This window comes from Pavona decussata, unplaced genomic scaffold (assembly GCF_977016875.1).
Source record: "Pavona decussata unplaced genomic scaffold, jaPavDecu1.1 SCAFFOLD_16, whole genome shotgun sequence".
NCBI classification, from domain to species: Eukaryota; Metazoa; Cnidaria; class Anthozoa; order Scleractinia; family Agariciidae; genus Pavona; species Pavona decussata.
The window spans coordinates 4,803,987-4,821,256 of NW_028145439.1; the positions used below are offsets into that span (position 1 = coordinate 4,803,987).

Genomic DNA, 17,270 nt, shown 5'->3' on the forward strand with positions numbered 1-17,270 from the left:
CCTCTGACATTTGACCGCGAACTCAAAGATCTTGTTTTTTTTTACAAATGTCGGAAAGGTTTTACTGATCTTAATGTTTATGATTTTGTTTCTCCTGTTTCTCACGACCGAACCAGACTAAGTAATCCTTATAACCTTAAAACTCCTGTATGTAAAACTAGCACTTTTCAGGCCTCTTACTTTAATCGTATTGTTAAGCTCTGGAACTATATCTGTAAATTATCACCCCCTACCAGTTTTTCAACTACTGCTTCCTTCCGCAACTTTGTTACTGAGCACATGTTTCACCTTTTGCAAAATCACTTCGACATATTCTATCCCTGTACCTGGTCAATTGTACGATCCTGCTCCTGCCATCCCTAGTTTTTTAGCGTCTTTTGGTTGTTTGTGTTTTAATTATTATTTGTATCATGGGAGGTGCCTCGCATGGGTCCTCGCGTCCCGTTCGCACCTGCCCTTTTGACCTTATCACTTTTCACGTATTTTTCATTTCTTTCTGGTTGTTTAATTTATTGTATTTAACATGTGTGATGGTCAATAAAGCTGTTAAAAAATTAAAAAAAATTAAAAAAAAAATTGTTTCTACAAAAGCATTTGTCCTATGCTAGTGACGAAACGATGGAAGAGGTTAAGCTCTCATTACATTGACGAGAGAACATATGAGAGTTATTTCCAACACTTGAGTTCCTTGACACAAGACGGGAGAAGAATATAGTGAAACAGAGAAATGCGCACGAGAGAATTTGAAAAGGCAGTCAAGGCCTTGACGAGGAAGCAGCTTAAACTGTATTTGCAACAACAAGGTTTCGAAGTCAGCGGAAGTAAACAAGAACTAGCTGTAAGGCCGGTTTTGAGTTTCGAGCCACAGGCGTGTTGGGACGAAGTCTGAGGTCGAGAGTACTCCTCAAGAGAATGTTAGCACGCCTTTATCTTTGGATAAAAGCGATTCCTAGCAAAAATTGAGTGATTAATATTCAATAGCCAGTGAATCATCAAGTGCTTCTGAATCAGAAGAATCTAAATATTATTTGAGAGTGGCTTCGAGGTATTGTTTGTTTCCGTTGAAAATGTCAGGCAAGGTAACTGTTTAAACAACACAAGGACCTGTTAGTAAATTAGGAAGTACTCTCAATACTAAAGTAAGAAGCTTAACAACACACAAGGAGTTAGGTTGGTGAGGGAGGGGAGTTGTTATTTGGCATGCAATGGGGTTCATATTGAATTTTTCGTCTACATCTTTCCCATTTCCCAACCCCCTCCTCCCCTCCCACTCCTGCTAATTGTTTCCCAGTGCCTAAACAGGAAGACAGGACAAACTCCATTCAGTATCGAATAGAATGCTGACAGATATTTAAGAAAAGATCGTCATTTAATATAAAAGTATTGTTAGGTACTTTAGTAGAAAGGAATAAAAAATAATAATAAATAAATCTATCGATCAGTAAATTAAAGTTTTGTCTTTCAAAAAGAGCGAAATCGCAACACATAAAATCTTTACTGGCTATGTTATTCTGAACTCCACCAAGACACGTGTATGTAGTTTTATTTATACAATGAACTGTGTAAAACTCGCGTTTTGATTGGTCTAGAGGAGTATGTGATTAGAGTATAGACGCACGATTGAAGTCATCGAGTGGTGTGACCGGCGCACGTGATCATAGTCTAGAGTCCAGCCAGAGTGACTGGTCAACAAAGTTTTGCAAACTGTTTTGGCGAGTAGCGGACAAACACAGGCAAATTTTCGCAGGAAAGGAAAACTGCCCAATAAAAAACCAGGAATAAAAAAGCTAGAACTTTGTTGTGACGTGAAAAGGAAGCAAATATTTGTCGAAATATGTCGCCGATAGAAATCCGGCAATGGCGAGTAATCGATTACAAATCGCAATGAAGCGACTAACATGCTGTAATATTTTGGGGTCAGGATTTCCTTCTGGAATAAAGGTTAGTTTTGAAAATATTGTTAGTGAAATCCTTTCGGATTATACTCTTTAGAAGATCACAATTGCATGTGTGTTGTAGTCTAAAACTGAGTTTGCTGGAAAGATTTTGACTCAGCTCAGGCAACGCGATGCTCGCTCACGAAATGAGTTAAAATGTCTTGGTTATTGTATAAAACAAATAGATTCCATTTTGCCGAGGGTCTGTACTCTGATAACGCACAGAGGACGCCACCCACGGCAAAATGGAATCTATTTGTTAAATAACTAGTATCTTTATGTAAGAAATAAAATTGGTGATGGGACTGACGTGAGTGGTAAGAGTGTTGAAAGAAAAGAGAATAACTAGGAATATTTTATTTATTTATTTATTTATTTATTTATTTATTTATTTATTTTTTAAGCAAAGTACTTGCCCAACGCAAGAAAATTCACTTTTGACACTTTTTTGGTGAGCGATTCTTCCTAACTCCACTGTCCTACTCCGCAATGCACTCAAATTAATTGTCCATCTAAATTCCTTTCTCACGGAAACGAACTTAAGACCGAGCCGTGAATTCGCTTTTTGGGTGTCTACGATGTTACTTTTGTTTCTTAATCGATAATGAAGACTAGTCCACCTAAGGGACTTTCCTCTATCAACATAAGACCCGCAGCTCAACTAATTGCTTTCTTTTTGCTCGTGTTGTTTCAGACATTTTGCTCGTTGTTGCACATTTTACATTTGGGTGGCTAAATTCCCCACCTCCCACCCCCTCCCTTATCCCCGAATTTTGGATAAACTGGCAACCTGGTATTTTTTATGTTTTACTGATTCAACATGATCACCTAGAGTTAACCACTAGGTGGTTTGTCAGAAACGTTTTATTTTCTATCGGAATTACATGCATTTTATTTCTGGCCCCCATTTCAGCTTGCTTTTTCCTTGATATCTCTTGTGGGATAGGCTTAGGAATTTTGATGCATGATAAGGAAACTGCATTTGACATTGTTGTTGCTATTATGGTAAATACAAAAAGCCACCTGCTAAGATGTTAGATTCAGTGCTTCCGCTAACGGTTTCTTTTCAAGGACGTCTTTTTCTTTTTCCTTTCCTTCTACGGAAAAGTCATGAAGTCGTAATAAGTCCCCAGTGTTTCTTGACCTTTGACTGCCTTCGCCCTTATTTAGGCACCTGGCGCCCGTTTCTCGAAAGTCCCGGTAACTTACCAGGCCTTATAAGTATATTTTTAAATGTATTTTCGCCGATTAGACAGAGATTACAGACATACATGTGTGGTACTTGGCCAATGTTGTTACACAATTATAAGACGTTAAAATTTAGTATTCAAAGTGAACAAAAACTGACTTCCGTTAAGAAACATTTATCAACAAAGACACTTATCGGGCCCGGTAAGTTAGCAGGACTTTCGAGAAACGGGCCCCAGAGGGGAGGGAAATTGTAGACAAGAGACAACCATCTTTGTATATATTAGCAGTTTTCCATGCATAAAAGTTCCCAAAAACCTTTATTAATTACCCTTGACAAGTGTTTATAACAAGAGGTGCTAACGCGGCCAGGCATTCAGATATCAAAAAAATATAATTTAACTTGAAAATAACATGGTTAAAAATTTTTAGTTGCGGAAGCGTTCCAGTTGGCTATAACAGGCACGGTTGAGGAGTTGAACTCAGGTCAACAATGAAACATGTACATTCTATTCATAATTGTTGTCGGCAGGTTGACAGACCGTTGTAGACATGCCCAGGATTTAATGGCAATCATCTCAATAGCATTTTTAAGCGACGAAGCAAATTTTAGTAGTGAGTGATAGCAAAATGCAAATTCTTCGTTGGAGGTTGTTTTGACAAGGGATAGTCTGTACGGTTTGAATCGTGCATTGTTATTCCAGCAGTGCATTATTGGAGCATGAAGACCTGGCACTTTACAAAAATAGGTCGACTGAGCTCACCTGTCAGTCAATAGCAGTTTGGTTTGTTTATCAATATATGACACTCTTGTGATTGGCTAACACCTGACGTGTAAAGAGCCACAGCACCAAGGTGTGAAGCTTTTCATCAAGGTCGCAGTTCCTTCGAATTCTCTTACGCCAACTATGCTGCGTGAAACCTTTGCTACTAAGGTTTATACTTTCATGTTTTGGACCTCATTAGCGTTTTTTCCCTCATCGCATGGGCAATTCTGTACTTCAAAAGGTCTGTACGATTTATTACGTAAGATAAAGGTCATTCAAGTCGCACTACGAGCCTAAATTGCCCGTTCAGCCGGAGCTTAACCAAATTTCTAAACCATGAAGCAACTGGGAGTATTGCTATTCTACCCTGAATGAGATGTAAAGCCCCCCACCAGTATGTAGCAGGTACCCATTAATATAACTGGGTAAATAGAGACAATGTGAAACAATTGCAAAGGTTTGTGTCAAGGAACAACACAGCAATGAAGCGACCAACCTAACCTCAAATCACTGACCATTCGATCTTCCGAAGGTCCTATCGATAGTCCGACACTTTTTTTTATAAAAACCATTTAACCACCGCGCCTCCACGCGTTTAATTAGTTGAGGGTTTAGTATTTTATTTTGTTAAATTCGACAATAACGTTGATCTAAAGAACATCTTACGGTGGCGCCAAGGCATTTGCGACCCTATGAGAAAAGATAATCGTACATCGCCAACTAGCGATATCTTGATCAGGCTCTTCTCCTGTATTTTCGTTTTAATAGTTCCTTAAAGATACAAGATATGTAATTATATTCAAAGAAAAAATTCAATCTTTCGGCGATTGTAAACATGATAACATGTAAAGCAGCCAAAACTGTACGTAAATAGTTGTTGGGGTCGAAAAACGTGAAAGAGCTGTTAAATACCATGAAACGGTTGTTGTTTAAGACTGGTTGAGATCAAACAAACATATTGTTCTGAACTTGATTCAGGTAACAAATTTAAGTTCAACTTTCCAAGGTTCAAATCATATTGTGGTCTATACTAAACAAGGGTCTTCATTTGGAGCAAAAATCTTGATGAGGGGACCGAGTGTTCGGCCGCTTTTGACAAGTGTACTGCTTTGTTGAACTATCCCAATAGCAAAGCGTTAATTTCAATCTCAAAGCTTTCAAACAATGTTTACGATGTCACTGAAGGTAAAAACTGCAGGAAACAGCTTGGGGAATAAATGTACTGCGCCACTCGACAATTTTTTACCAATCGTAAGTGAGAGAAAACAACCGTTGCATTTAATAATTCACACAGATTGACCACTACAGATATATCAAGCTGGAAATGTATAATAAAAATCAATAAAAGCAAATAATTGAGTATTATTTGGTGTCATTGACCTGAATTATACCTTTCCAGTTTAATACATTTTTGCGATCATCTAAGTGAATGATTGCATATTCAAGGGTGTTCTTTCGTCAAGAGGAAACTCATTTTATGTTCCAATATTTGAAAAAGATATTTCAAGACTATTTGGACTCGGCTCCTTTTTCCTAAAAACTGAACAAAATGAGTGTAATCCTTAAAATATCTTTTCTTTTTACGTGCATAACTCAGAATCAGGAACAGAAAGAGCAGACACTATTCTTATACTCCCGTAAATATTTCGCTCTTTTAGTCTCTTTGGGAAAAGTCTCCCATAGCACCACTAGTACTGTACCACTAAGACTATTAGATCAAGGCTTTGGTAGCGGTTGATTAGTTTCAGAATTTCTTTAATGGTAATATTTATTATAGTCTCTAATTCTTATGAAACTTATGAAGGAATTACTCAAATTCAGGGCGAATTGTTTATTCAAGATTTTATAAATTAGGACTAATTTCAGTTGTTTGCGTTTGGCATCAACGGAGGGCTTTTCAACCTAAATTGGCAAGAATGTCAGTTGATCGAATGTCGTATTTCGCTTTAGTTATCGCTCTGGCGGTTTGAGATTGTATGCGTTGCAGTTTATCCTTTAGCGTACGTTTTTAACGCAGGTGGTTGGGCTAATGATTATATATTACTTCCAGCGACTGGTTGGGAAAAAACGTCCTAACACGTTTTATGAACGTGGTACGACCGCTCGCCTTTTTACATTTATTGCTTATATGCTTTTCAAAAGTACGTTTTTTATCGATATGAACCCCTTAGCAGGTATGCGAATCCACTCGTGATAGTTTGTTATTATCTGGTTTATTGTTGAGATTATAGGCCGACATAGATTTGAAAAATTGAACAACTCGCTTACTAGTAGTTAATGGATCACAAAACTACAGAAGATTGGCAATACAGTTTATTTTCTGTTCTACCGATTCCTTTTCCGGTCAAGGTATTTTCTTTTTTGTTTTTGAATCAACTGAAATAAACAAGGTAAACAAACGCTCAAACAAAGCCGTGTATATGCTTTTCAAAAGTACGTTTTTCATCAATATGAACCCCTTAGCAAGTATGCGAATCCACTCGTAATAGTTTGTTATTATCTGTAAGAGTATCATGCAACTGACGCAAGGTTTAATTGTTCAGATTATAAACCGACATAGATTTGAAAATTTGATGAACTCTCATACTAGTAGTTATTGGACCACAAAACTGTAGGAGATTGGCAATACAGTTTATTTTCTGTTCTACTAATTCCTTTTCCGGTCACGATCTTTTTGTTTTTGTATAAACTGAAATAAACATGGTATACAAACTCTCAAACAAAGCCGCAAATTAACGGGTCAGAACGGGAGCAGGTGGCTTGTCAGGATACATTATTGGTCTAATATTTAAATTCATAAATGCACAGAAAGATGCTTTATTATTTGATTTGGCTTATTCATGTTTTTTCTCAGTTTGAGACGCCGTAAAATTTCTAGTAAACACTGGCGCCTATTTATTTTCAGGCCTCAAGAAGGGGACTTAGCTTATCTCAAACCGTGAGATTTGGACAAAAACCTTAAATGAGCATTTCCAAAATGATATCACACATCTGACTGAAACATAGCACTAATGGCTTGTGTATCGCGAATACAAAGCCTCATTTTGCATAACCTGAAGTAAACAGTGTATACTCTTCCAAACAAGTAAAGTAGCCCATTAGCGTGAGCTAAATGCCTTATTTTTTGCAGGAGGTGGAGTCCTAATAATATGTGAACTCCTAAATTAAATACACAGAGAGATCCTTTATTATTGGTAAATGGTTTATGTTTTTTCTTTTTTTTTTTAAGATAACGAATCCTCTTTTCTCTCCCGTCAGTTTGAAATACATAACGAGAATTCAGATAGACAAATCTGCATATGATAGACAAATATGCATATCACGTACTTTGCCATTTGTCATGTAACGTACTACGCTAGTTTTCACGTCTGACTAAATACTTATTCTCATTTTGTTTTTCTTAGACGACTGTCGCCAACTTGAATTTAAGCCTGCACACACATTAGATGGTAAACGACTTCATGGCCACGTGATTCGCGCCGATGACGTCATGGATGACGGTTTCTGTGAAACATTTTGCTACATGGAGCCCAACTGCGTTAGTTACAACTTGAAAAAAACGATGCGCGTAAATGGCAAATTTGGGTGCGAGCTGAGTAATTCAACCTTTGAAGGAAAAATGAAGAAGCTGGAGCCAAATCCAGACTATATTTACCGCGGAGCAAAGGTATAAATGAGTACGGGTAATGAAATTAAAATTGGTAAAATGTTTGATGAGAGAACGTGTGGAGGTTGAAAAAAAAAAAGAAACATCACAATAAAAGACAGGAACTCAAAGGGGTGGTTCACACGAGCAGCGCAAACGCAAGCAAACACGCGTGTAAACTACCACAACGCAAATAGAAACGCAGGCTTAAGCGCCAACGCAAGACTGAAATAGAAAAGTTATCGTTTACTTGAGCCTACATTGGCGCTTGCGTTTGCATTTCCCAAGTGTGAACTGGGGCAACGCAAATGCAAGGGCAAACGCAAGATAAAAATAGTCGTTCCATGTCTGTACGGCGGCTAACGTTCGAACCAAGATGGCCTCCTCCTTCACCATCTTTAATCTCGTTCCCAGAGTCCTCGTTTCCTGACTGCTGGTCTACGGTAACGCGGATTCTGGAAACGAGATTGCCGCCATCTTTGGATACTGCAATGCGCGTGCGCATCTTATTCTGCTTGCGTTTGCATTCGACGTGTGAACGTCGCTTGCGCTTGCGTTTGCGTCGTACGGGTGAACCAGCCTAAAGCGATGAAGGAACTCATAGATAACCTCAATCTCAAATGTCGAGATTTCCTTTGAAATCATACAAATCATGTTGAAATCGAATAGGTGTATCTTTTGCCTATCAGTATTATCAGCATTCTGTAATAATATTTGCAGTATAACGGGTACCTGTGCGAAACTACAATAACAATAGTGGTTCCCAAGTGCAATCTTGAAACCTATGAAAAGCCTGCTTTTTCAGTCATTGCACCCACACTTTGGAATAATCTACCGGTTGATATAAGAACTACAGCTTACTTAAGTTCTTTTATAACCAGAGTTAAGACATTTTTACTAAGTTGCTGTTTTAAAATGTTTCTTATTTTCGATGTGTTTTTAAATTAAGTAAGTAAGTATTATACTATCTTAGTAGTTTTGTTAAGCGCCATTGGTTGAATAGTAGAAATAACGCTATTGAAATAAACATTATTAATATTATTGTGGTTATTTTCAATCCATAACGCGAGGTCCGTAACATTACTCCCACACATGCGCACTGGCTACTAATCAATGATAAATAACTATAATTTCTAATGACACACAAGACGTGTTCAGACCAGTGATCTAATTGGAAACTAGGATTATGATTTATTAGCGAGTTTTGAGATATTGAGTAATTATCATGTGTGTTATTGTTCATTTAATATTTGCCGGTCTGTTTGTCTTAGAATGCATGTTTGAAGACGTCTTGCAAGAACAATGCAACCTGTCAAACCGGTTTTACAGAAAAAGGATACCGCTGTTTGTGCACCACTGGATTCATGGGTTCTCTCTGTGAGACTGGTATGACGAGTTTCTTAGCTGACAATACTGATTATCCTCTTTATTTAAAATACTTTGCTTCGACCACAAGCACGCGCACGCTATGTTACATCGATGAAAAGTATTAGTTTTTGTGTATTTTTTGCCATGAATAGTAGGCTGAGTATCAGGCTTTTCGGGGAGGGGGAAGGGACGGAGAAGAGATAAAGGGGAAAGAACATATTCGCGACCTTCTTAATTCGTATATAACGATTCTCTTCTCCTCCTTCCCCCCCACCTTCCTCTCCACTCCCCTTCTCCTTAGTAAGGCCTGATACTCAGGTTACATGCATGAATAGTTGAGATCGAACTTACCCTAGAAGATCCTTACAATTTTTTTATGAATTTTATTCAGCGTGATAAGAACACATTACAGTCACATACAAACTGGCACATACTTGCTATTTGATCAAACTATTTACATGTACTATAATAAACAGTCGTATGGTAAACTGGCTTGATACTGTATGGTTACAATCCTGCAGACAGAAAAGCCACATATTCAACTTTATTCTCCTTGGCAAACGACGTATTTTTCAAAATCGGTTTGAGCAAAAAAAAATCCCAACCGTGTTCATATTTTTTTTATTTGTCAAGAACAAGACCACTGTGTAAAGAAACATACTAATCGATTAAACTATTTACATGTCTTACAATTAACAGTCGTATAGTAAACTTTATACTGTATTGTTACAATCCTGCAGACAAAAGAGCCACACGTTCAACTACTTCATTCTCTTTGAAAAACGACGGATATTTCAAACTCGGTTTAAGCAAAAAAAAAAAACCCTAACCCTTTTGTTCAGTTTTTTTTATTTTGTCAACAACAAGACCATTGTGTAAAGAAACGTACTAAACTTCCAAGGGTCAAATAAACAAGTTCCGTTTCGTATGGAAACCTCTTCTCTGTTTATTATAAATTTTAGATATCAACGAGTGCAAAACTGGAACACACAAATGCAGTGCCGTAGCTGTGTGCAAGAATACTAACGGATCATACAACTGTACGTGTGAGCCGGGATATTACGGAAATGGAAGAGATTGTGAACCAGGTGACGTTTTGGTTTGCTTTTGTTTAACGTTTTCCTTTCCTTGAGGAGGAATCTGCCCACAGTTATTTCTTTTCTCATATAAGACAATGTTAATAGAAGTCAAATGCATGTTTTATTTCGTTTTCTTTTTCTAATTTTGGTAAAGAATCAAGAAGATTATACATGACAATGATGCTCATTGCGATAGCAAGGAAACAAATTTATTTTAGTTGAGGACCTGGCTAGGCCCAGGTATCTGTCACATTTGCTATTGTCTTTGTAGCTTTTCCTCTTCTTTTGCCCTTACAGCCGGCCTCTGGGGTCGACAGCTAAATCAATTACTTGGCACGTCTGCTCACCCTCGTTCGCAGCCAGAAAACCAGGCCTTCCTTGCTCCAATCTCATTTTAGCCTAACTTTTTCCTTAATTGTTAGCAGGGACATTTTCTTTTCAAGGCTTTTATCAAACCCAGTTTAAACTGCGCATCATTACTTTAAACTGAAGTGACAGTTATGGACGTGTTGTGCGTTCTATTTTTGTTTGTTTGTTTGTTGTTCTTCTCTTTCATTTTCGTGCTGTGATGCAGTGTCGACGTGCAAGGCTATTTATAACAAAAATACGTAAGTATAAAGAATTGCGAAACTCAAGGATGAACCTTACCTATTTACATTTTTGTTTTCTTTGCTCTATTTTTGTTATTTGTTTTTTTGTTATTATTATTATTATTATTATTATTATTATTATTATTATTATTATTATTATTATTATTATTATTATTATTATTATTAGACAGAGACATAGAAAAAGAAAGACATCTTTAAGTTCAACACGATGATTCGTCAATTGCCAGCAAATTATTTTCCAATACAAGAAAGCCGTGTACAAATCCTAAAAATTCATACAGTAAGTAATAATTCAAACATTTTGCCAAGTCATCTTAACAACGATGTAATCCTGTTAAAAGGTTGTATAGGACAGAGTAAGTTAAAATTTCACCTGCGTGACCTCAAGGTTATTCTAGTTGTAATTCGGGCTCGCCTGGATTAGCACTCGCTACATGCGAGGCAGTCTACTTCCTTGTTTTTCTTGGTTGGATTTTTTAATCAACTTGAATAAACTTCCAAAAGTAGACGTATCTCTGTTTTTCATAAATTTATTTATTGGTTTGTCTACATATTTGTGCATATATTTGTTTATTTATTTATACATAGTTATTAATTTAAATGTATTACAGGACTCATTATAGTCTACCACTTGGGGAAGTAACTTGAAGAAACATAATTTAGTTATCATGGGTAATTTAACAAAGGATACTGCTAAGTGCCAGAATCACGAGGCTACATAATTTCTCTGACCAAGCAAGCGAAAAGCCAAGAAGGTATTCGGCTTGTATCATCACACAAGAAACTGATACGTTTCTTCCAAGTCCAGAAGTTAAGAAATTAAAAACTCAAATTGAAAGGGTTCAAAGGAGGGCCACAAGGTGGATCCTCAAACAACGTGTAGGCGTGATGTCATACAGAGACAGACTTTTAACTTTGAAACTTCTTCCTCTGACATTTGACCGCGAACTCAAAGATCTTGTTTTTTTTTACAAATGTCGGAAAGGTTTTACTGATCTTAATGTTTATGATTTTGTTTCTCCTGTTTCTCACGACCGAACCAGACTAAGTAATCCTTATAACCTTAAAACTCCTGTATGTAAAACTAGCACTTTTCAGGCCTCTTACTTTAATCGTATTGTTAAGCTCTGGAACTATATCTGTAAATTATCACCCCCTACCAGTTTTTCAACTACTGCTTCCTTCCGCAACTTTGTTACTGAGCACATGTTTCACCTTTTGCAAAATCACTTCGACATATTCTATCCCTGTACCTGGTCAATTGTACGATCCTGCTCCTGCCATCCCTAGTTTTTTAGCGTCTTTTGGTTGTTTGTGTTTTAATTATTATTTGTATCATGGGAGGTGCCTCGCATGGGTCCTCGCGTCCCGTTCGCACCTGCCCTTTTGACCTTATCACTTTTCACGTATTTTTCATTTCTTTCTGGTTGTTTAATTTATTGTATTTAACATGTGTGATGGTCAATAAAGCTGTTAAAAAATTAAAAAAAATTAAAAAAAAAATTGTTTCTACAAAAGCATTTGTCCTATGCTAGTGACGAAACGATGGAAGAGGTTAAGCTCTCATTACATTGACGAGAGAACATATGAGAGTTATTTCCAACACTTGAGTTCCTTGACACAAGACGGGAGAAGAATATAGTGAAACAGAGAAATGCGCACGAGAGAATTTGAAAAGGCAGTCAAGGCCTTGACGAGGAAGCAGCTTAAACTGTATTTGCAACAACAAGGTTTCGAAGTCAGCGGAAGTAAACAAGAACTAGCTGTAAGGCCGGTTTTGAGTTTCGAGCCACAGGCGTGTTGGGACGAAGTCTGAGGTCGAGAGTACTCCTCAAGAGAATGTTAGCACGCCTTTATCTTTGGATAAAAGCGATTCCTAGCAAAAATTGAGTGATTAATATTCAATAGCCAGTGAATCATCAAGTGCTTCTGAATCAGAAGAATCTAAATATTATTTGAGAGTGGCTTCGAGGTATTGTTTGTTTCCGTTGAAAATGTCAGGCAAGGTAACTGTTTAAACAACACAAGGACCTGTTAGTAAATTAGGAAGTACTCTCAATACTAAAGTAAGAAGCTTAACAACACACAAGGAGTTAGGTTGGTGAGGGAGGGGAGTTGTTATTTGGCATGCAATGGGGTTCATATTGAATTTTTCGTCTACATCTTTCCCATTTCCCAACCCCCTCCTCCCCTCCCACTCCTGCTAATTGTTTCCCAGTGCCTAAACAGGAAGACAGGACAAACTCCATTCAGTATCGAGTAGAATGCTGACAGATATTTAAGAAAAGATCGTCATTTAATATAAAAGTATTGTTAGGTACTTTAGTAGAAAGGAATAAAAAATTTATGTAGCATTGCCAAGTCCGTTATTTTATTTTATATTTTTTGATTTTCTTTTAATCAGGACGTCCCAAGGAAACAAAGCTTATTTACTTCAAATGCCATCTGGGATGGTTCCTGTGTACTGTCACATGTCAAGCCATGGGCTTGGAGCATGTGGAGGAGGTGGATGGACACTGGTAATGAAAACTGACGGCAATAAGGTATCACACGACAACCAACTGTTTGTTGTATGTAGGAATATGTACATTAATATATTCTTGATCCGTATAGTTGAAAGAATTGTGACAACGTCTTTTGTACCTTCACGAGTTGTACGAGATATCTGGATACTGAATTTTAAATTTTTGAGCGGTTCACTCTCTACCGGGAATTCATTCAAATTCTGCTTTCTTAAAACACTCGAAGAATGTTTATGAATGTCATGAAAGAGATTCGAGAAATTCCGAATGCTTTCAAAGCAGATTTATCTCAGTAAGCTTTCGACAAATTGTTTTTCGAAAGAAAGATACGTGAATAACGTATATTTCTGCAATTTTCCACACATCTGCTCACTGGAAATAGATCAAGATCTTCTTTCTCATGCCAAAATGATTGGTAAGTGTTGACAAAGACAATGAAATTGAGTAGAGAAACTCAGAATCGGTCAACACAGATTTGTCATAGCAAACTTTTGACACATTGGTGGAAATGGGAATGGTGTAACTTGCTTTAATTTTCCTGCTCGTTTTGTTATTCATTTTTTATATCATTTACTTATGTTTTTACTCAGCCAACGTTTCACTTCACTTCCAAACTCTGGAGCAACAAGGTCGACTTCAACCTTCCAGGAGGAAAGACTTTGTTTGACAATCATGAGACAAAGCTACCAACCTACTGGAACACACCGTTCTCTAAGATATGTCTCGGTATGAAGATCGGACATCAGACAAGATTCATTGCCATCACCAAGCACGCCACATCACTGTACTCACTGATTGCTGATGGTAATTACCGCGCCACCTCATTGGGTCGAAACACGTGGAAGTCGCTTCTCGGTTCTTTTGCATCGTTACAGCCAAATTGTAACAAAGAAGGGTTCAACGCTGTAGGTCTAGGCCATAGCGCTAGACCCAAAGCCAGAATCGGTATCATTGCTAATGAACAAAATGACTGCATTACACCTGATTCCAGAATCGGTTTTGGTACTGGAGGATACCCTTATAACTCCAACACGTGTGGAAACCAGGCTAAACATGGAGGAGATAACGGAGACAAGGATACCAAAGCCATGGGTTTCATTCTGGTGCAGTAATAATTGCAAGGAACTGAAAAACTGAACTTTGTCACAAAGGCCTTAAGCCATAAGTAAAGTATAGAACAAAGAAATGTAATCCTTCGATAAGAAAACAACTTTTTTTCAGTTTTCAAAACAACAAACGCAACAAAAACGTTGTACTGGTTATGTTTTTCTGTACTTAACCAAGAAACATGGATGCGGTGTTAATTAGTTTTTTTATGGAAGAAATAAAATTGGTGATGGGACTGACTTGAGTGGTAAAAGTGTTGAATTGACAGGAAAGAGAATAAGCAAAGTATTTGCCCAACGCAAGTAAACTCAGTTTTTATGAGCCAGCCTTCGTAACTCCACTGGTCTGCGCAATGATCCCAAATGCACTCAAATTAACTGTCCGTCCAATTCTTTCCTCCAGAAAATCAACTTAACAACGAGAACTCGCTTGTTAAGGTGTCTAAGGGGTTGCTTTTGTTTCTTATGGACAGATCGAGCGATTCATTTCACTCTTTTACGGCTCGGTATTTAAAAGTTTTGGTTTGAATACTAAATGGCGATTCTTTGAAAAAAACGGCCTAAATAAAGAGATTTAATCAGTTACATATAAAATAGCAGCTTGTCATTTTGCGCAAAATTCGTGTGAGAGGGGAGGGGGGCGGGATTTAGCCCACCCAAATCCTAATTTTTGTTAAAGATTTATAGTTTCCGTCATCATCGTATGAGTATCACGACACTCACAGGACAATAACTTTTTCGCAACATCACTCACGGCTTTTGGCCAAATGTTCACTCACAGTAAAAATACTTAGCCTCGCTTTCATAGTTAGGCTGAAACCCTTTTATAACAGCGTGTATTCATGAGTTCGCCCTCTCAGTCTGCAAGCCTTTAACTTCAAATGCCAGTACTGGTCACTGGTTGGACACTTGTTTCAGTTAAATGTAAACATGAGGAGGAGGTGAAAAATGATGACGTTAACTTAGCCACTCCAAAAAGGATCAGAAGAATGCCTGTCCACTGCATTTTGGTTATGATGCTGTTGCGTTTAAACGAACTGTTAAAAATGGTAACAGGCTCAAAGTCTACATACTATATCACGTGTAATGCTAATTCAACTCTGCGTGTGACAGGTGTACCTTATGTATAGAGAGGCATTAAACTATTTCACGAAATTGCATGGTTGTGGACTCCTTAAGGACAAGCGGAAGAGATGAAAATATTGTGTAGACGACTACTGATCGTCTTAAACTTTATTTATAAACAAAAGGTGACACTTTCGTAAAAAAAAAACTATGTATAATTTGTTTGGGTGCATGATCTCGTAACGAGGCAGGGCTGCTAAATGGATATTAATTAACGATATTGACATTTAAATTCATCTAGTAATCTTCTCTGCCAGAAAAGAAATAAGACAATCAGCTTGTAGGCGAAAGCTCAAATGGCATGTTGGTTTTGAGACAAATGTTCAAATTCAGGGGAAGGCACTGTAGGATGTGAGCAAACAGCTTATAGTAGCGAACCAATCACAGCGCAGAATGGATTATATCCATACAGTAGTTCTCCATGTCCTAAAAACTACAGTCGAACCTGTATATAACGGCCACCCTCGGGACTTGAGGAACTGGCCGCTTAATACAGGTGGCCGCTTAATACAGGATCGCTAAAAATACTCACTTGGCGTGCTCTAATGTCAATTTTGATGGCGTATCATACAAAAATATTTCATGCAAGGAAACAATAGGACAATCAACACTCTTTCAAGCGATCATTACTTTAAAAAACGTTGTTAACTGTCGACACTGCCAGCGACAATTCCTGTTATCCATGGTACTGCGCAAACGCCCGTAGTTGTTCTGTATGTTCTATAGCATCTGACAATGATCTTTGAAGGCGATTCATTCTCCATCACATGGCTGAGGAACAAGCCAATTAAAGAGGAATTTCTAGCTAAAGAGTGAAGCATATTCAAAACAAACTTGTTTTACCGTTTGTGATATGATACTATACTTCAGCACATTGCGGACATCTGAAAAGTGTTAACGATACTAAACGGCCGAGTATCAGCTTTGTTCATGTCGCATATGCATTTTAAGCACAATAAAATACCGCATAAAATAACATTTGGCTTAGTTCCCACTGAAGGGTGGCCGCTTAATACAGGTAAAAATAACAAAGAAAGGACTGCTACAGGGTGGCCGCGGCCGCTTAATAGAGGTGGCCGCCTAATACAGGTAACAAATACAGCGTTTGTATGAGCGAAAAAATCGGGACTTTGAAAACTGGCCGTTTAATAGAGGGTGGCCGCTTAATACAGGGCCGTTATATACAGGTTCGACTGTATATTCAATAGATAAATCACTTCAGGTGGAGGTTTTATCGGAGGATAAATTCCGAACCCGAAAGATTATCCAAAAAATGAGCAGCTGGCCGAGAAGCGAGGCTTTTTAATCCTTAGGTAAAACCCAATTTATCCGAAAAAAATTGCTTTCCTGGCTTCGACACGCACTTCACATTAAAAGAAAAACATGTTTCCCCGAGCGGGATTGGAATCGAACCCATGTCTCCCCGGTAACTAGTCGGGTGTGATAACCACTACCGTATGGGAACTTAAACAACCACAGCGACAACGCCGCAAATCAATAGATCTAATTAAGAAAAACAATCGCTCTGCACGTGCGTTTTAAATTTTCGTACATTTGTTTGCCGTTCTTTGCAAAACAACGTCAAATGACTAAATTCATGGTAGAACTCGAACGCCACGCCTACCAATTTGGTTCCTGAGTAGTTCGCCGTTTTTGTACAAGTTGAATAAGTTGAAATACAAGCTGCCTGGTACAACCATGATTTGCGCTATGCGAAACGCGGAAAACGTCACCTGCTCATAAGCAACTCTTTACGGAAGCCCGTAACAGGTACAACGGAATGGTAGAATCTGGGGAGTCGGACTACAACAAAACAAAAATTGAGCAGGCAGGCATTATTTAGCTATTTTTGAAAAATTGTTGAGAGCTTGTTCGCTTCAAGATTTCCAGTTTTGTCGACTTTTCTTTTGGTTTGGCGACT

General features: G+C 37.9%; 2 protein-coding genes across 6 annotated transcripts in view; both read left to right on the forward strand.

Moving 5' to 3' along the window:
- The window catches only part of LOC146487485 (putative skeletal organic matrix protein 5), a 139,891-nt gene that overhangs the window by 98,519 nt on the left and 24,102 nt on the right, over positions 1-17,270 (forward strand). The gene's annotated exons all lie outside the window — the stretch shown is intronic.
- LOC146487495 (uncharacterized) lies at positions 4,013-14,458 on the forward strand. Its single transcript, XM_085088124.1, has 7 exons — positions 4,013-4,133; positions 7,297-7,559; positions 8,810-8,924; positions 9,869-9,994; positions 10,560-10,593; positions 13,001-13,139; positions 13,709-14,458. Exons 1-7 carry the CDS (start codon positions 4,034-4,036, stop codon positions 14,228-14,230), a joined length of 1,299 nt encoding a protein of 432 aa, XP_084944250.1. The 5' UTR covers positions 4,013-4,033; the 3' UTR covers positions 14,231-14,458.